This window comes from Vanessa atalanta, chromosome 19 (genome assembly GCF_905147765.1).
Source record: "Vanessa atalanta chromosome 19, ilVanAtal1.2, whole genome shotgun sequence".
NCBI classification, from domain to species: Eukaryota; Metazoa; Arthropoda; class Insecta; order Lepidoptera; family Nymphalidae; genus Vanessa; species Vanessa atalanta.
The window spans coordinates 956,290-960,622 of record NC_061889.1 but is presented as its reverse complement, the minus strand read 5'-3'; the positions used below and the strand labels follow the sequence as shown (position 1 = coordinate 960,622).

At 38.0% G+C, this 4,333-nt stretch overlaps 1 protein-coding gene across 1 annotated transcript; it reads left to right on the top strand.

Moving 5' to 3' along the window:
• Positions 1–1,173, top strand: LOC125071560 (trypsin alpha-like). The gene is made up of 4 exons (XM_047681881.1): positions 1–37; positions 182–329; positions 412–658; positions 796–1,173. Exons 1-4 carry the CDS (start codon positions 1–3, stop codon positions 1,081–1,083), a joined length of 720 nt encoding a protein of 239 aa, XP_047537837.1. The 3' UTR covers positions 1,084–1,173.
• Positions 1,174–4,333: the final 3,160 nt, after the last annotated feature.

The following is a 4,333-nucleotide window of genomic DNA, read 5'->3' as shown; positions in this document are numbered from 1 at the left end:
ATGGCTCTCATCTGGTTATTGAGTCTCGCCCTTGTAGGTAAGTTTTATATCGGGAAGCGATTATTTATTTTTATTTCCATAAGAATTATTCACGTTAAGTACATTAATTATATATATTCTGTATCGTGAAAGAAGAGATTCGTTGATGCGTTTATTTCTACAAAACTATTTCGACCATCAGGTGCATCATCGGCTGACTATCTGCAAACATACCCCTCCATCGTGCAAGTGGAAACTATCCAGCCGTGGGGTTTCTGGGAGCAGACTTGCGCCGCGAGCATCCTCAATTCCAGATACGTGCTCTCTGCTGCCTCTTGTTTCTCAACATCGTGAGTTCTTCGGTGCTTAATTTAAGAATTATACAATAATTGCTCTTATTATATTTTATTATCTTAATGCTCATATTTTCAGACCATCGTTACATCGTATCCGCGCCGGCGCTACGTTCCGACACACCGGTGGTATCATCAACTATGTCGACAGAGTGACCAACTACCCCAGAGGAAACTTTACCAACCAGGTTCACGACATCTCCGTAGTAAGACTAGCGTCTGTTCTCACGTACAGCACTCTCATACAACAGGCTGCTATTGCAAAGCCGCAAACAATTATCCCCAATGGAATAGTTTTGGCGCAAGGAGGTTGGGGTCGTGGCAACGTGAGTTGATTACTGAATATTATTAGTTGTATATTAATTCCCATGATACGTTTCTGTATGTGAGCTCTATGTACTTGTATGAATTTACTAATAAATAATCGATTGAGTCTATAAATATATTATTCTCTTTGTTACAGTCCTCATACTCTCTCAGCTTTGCTCAAGTAAGGACGGTCAGTGGTAGTCATTGCGGCATTAACCAACCGACCAACCAGACAACTTTCAACTCCACTTCTAACGTCCTCTGTGGAACTCTAACTCAAGGGTTCAACGTCTCCAACGCTGACGGCGGCAGTCCCTGGATCTTCGGCAACGTCACAGTGGGTGTCGTTAGTGGAGTCGACCACGGAAACAGCTCGTGGTCTGGCATTATCGCTACCCCGATCGCTTATTTCACCAACTGGATCGTCAGAACCGCTGTATAATATAACGACGTGAACCGAACAAAAGACGACCCCTTGCCATGTACCAGCCAAAGATTTATTTTATAAATAATACACATTTAATACACTCGAACATTTTTTTTTTAATTTAATTCCTTCCCTTTATGAATAATAGATTTTAATAATTAATTTTCAAGAGAAAAATAAGGCTATTGCCATATCACAATAGCTAATGTATTACCCATTTAGAATATCTTTGTGTAGCAAAATTGTAATTATTAGTTTTAAGTTTGGGTGCAATAAAGAATTAATAAATCAATAAATAAATATTCAATAGAAGATAGACCTAAAGCATGATATATAAAATTAAGTTCTATCTTACTTAAAGGTCAGCACAACACGTTCATTAGTCCAGTCCTCATCCATACTAATCCATACTTAATATTATAAAAGCGAAAGTAACTCTGTCTGTCTGTCTGTCTCGCTTTTACGCCAAAACTACTGGACCGATTTAAATGAAATTTGGTACACAAATAGTCTAGAGCCGGAGAAAGGACTACTTTTTATTTGGAAAAGTGGGCTGTAAAGAGTTGAAAAGGGGGATGAAAGGTTGTAAGTCGTTGAAAGTAATAATAATAATAATAAATTCTTTATTGTACACCAAGATAAGTATAACACACAGGAAATAAATATAACAAAATAAAGCATGGCACAAAAGGCGGCCTTATCGCTGAAGAGCGATCTCTTCCAGGCAACCTTGGGGCAGAGGAAATGGTCTATTAACGGCATAGGTGTACAATTTTTTTAAATGGAATATTCAATATACATACGTACGAGTATATTTGTGCATACAAATATACATACAAAAATAAATAGATACATATACACAGGCAAACATACATATATAATCAATAAATATATAAATAATATATAAACTAACCGATAAATACATATAAAGAAATATTAATATATTATAAAGTTACATTTCTAGGAAATGTTTTTTGACAGCTTTTTTAAAAACTGGCAGTGATTGCGCAAGTCTAATGGACAGGGGTAGGGAGTTCCAAAGGGGGGATGCTTGAACAGTAAAGGATTTGCTATAAAAATTAGAGGAGTGGGAAGGAATTGCAAGAAGCAAGTTGCTTTCAGATCGAAGGGAACGCTCGTGGGAATCACTAAGGAATTTAAATCGTTCTTTTAGGTATGGAGGGGAAACAGGATTGAACAGTATACAGTATAGCAAATTGAGAATATGAGTATTCCTGCGAAGGCGAATTGGGAGCCACTTGAGCTTCTTGCGAAATTCGGATATATGATCATATTTGCGTAAACCAAATATGTAACGTATACATAAATTTTGAATGCGCTCAGGCTTATTTAGTTGCTCCTCAGTGATGTCGACATAGCATGTGTCAGCATAATCAAGAATTGGTAAAAGAAGGCTATGTGCAAGCACAATTTTAGTAGGAATCGGGAGCATATTACGCAATCTGCGGAGTGAATCAGCTGAAGCGAATATCTTACGACTTATGTCACAAATTTGTGGTCCCCAGGAGAGATTTTGGTCAAACAAAATACCCAGATTTTTAACACTGTCACTGTAAGAAATTTCAATATTATCGAATATTATTGGTGGTAGCTGCGTTCTATCGATTCGAGCTAGTAATTTAGAGCTACCAATTATTATCGCTTTAGTTTTAGATGGATTAACTTTTAAGCCGAAGGATTTGCTCCAGTTTGCTATTGATGTGAGATCGCTATTAATACAATTTATAGTTTTAGTTAAATCATTAACTGTGCAGTGAGAGTATGTCTGAAGATCGTCTGCATAGAGGTGATAGAGAGAAGTGATAATATTACTGATAGAATTAATAAACATTGAAAATAGGAGAGGGGACAACACGCCACCTTGCGGGACACCGGCAGAGACCCGAAAAAAAACTGGTGTGAACTAAGGGAAGTTCACACCAGTTTTTTTTCGGGTCTGAAAAATAGTTACGCCCTATTTTTAGACCCACCAAATATACACAAAAAAATTATAAAATTGGTCACGCCGTTTTGGAGGAGTTTGGTTACACACACGACGATTTTATATCTAAGATTTCAATTGGAAAGCAAAGCCAAATTGGCATAAAAAAAGCTCGGTGTGCTCAGCAAGGCAAGACAGTATTTCACGTCGGCCCATCGTCTAAGATGGCGCGGCGTCTAACAAGGCGCAAATTCGGCCTCACACGGAATACTGCTCTCACCTCTGGGCGGGTGCTCTCCAGTACAGGCTCCTTCCAGTTGTCCGTATCCAACGTAGAGCGGCTCGAATTATCGAGGATTAAGCCCTTTCCGATCTGCTTGATCCTTTGGCTTTGCGTGAGATGTTGGATCGCTCTGCATTTTCTACAGAATTTATCACGGGGAATGTTCCAAGGAATTGTTCGGATTAATCCCGGCTGCTGAATTTCACCTTCGGACATCTCGTCAAAATTCCAAATATCACCCGCACCACCGATGTCCGATGATGAGATGTCCGAAAATTCACAACAGCGCGATTTTTAAGACATTTTCTGCCTCCCACAACCACTCTGCGGAACCAGCTTTCGCCGGCGGTTTTTCCGAACCGATACGACTTGGGAATCTTCAAGAAAAGAACGTACTTATTTCTTAAAGGCCGGCAACGCACCTGAAAGCCCCCTGGTGTTGCAGATGTCCATGGGCGGTGGTAGTCACTTTCCATCAGGTGAGCCTCCTGCTCGTTTGCCACCTTTTGACATAAAAAATAATAATAATAAGATTGCTAATTACAAATGTAAAACTTAAAATGATAAAAATAAGGTTAAGTCTCTTTCGCCGGTTCTTCTCAGGTCCGAGGTGCTTATGTCCAAACCGGTGGCAGATTTTTGACAATCAGTTAGCTACTTTAATACTTCTTTGCTTAGATTATATTTTGACTTTGACTCTTACCTAGCATGGGCGAAGCTGAGGCTGTATTTGACCTGACACTCCTTATTATCTATATTTTTAGAGTAAAGTTTTAATATAAGACAAAAAACCATTAAGATAATATTAATTGATTCGCAGAAAAGCAAAATTTATTTTTTTCTTAGTTTTCCTTTTCACATCAAATTATAAAATATGTTTTACTTAGAATCTATAATCTGTCTGTTTAGCCAGTAGTATGTACCGATAAAGTTATTAAAGATATATTATGTTGTTCTTATCTTCATAGATAACAGAGTTTTTGTATATAAATATTAGGTAAGATCGGAAAAGATCATTCGAATCAAAGAAACGAATTAAA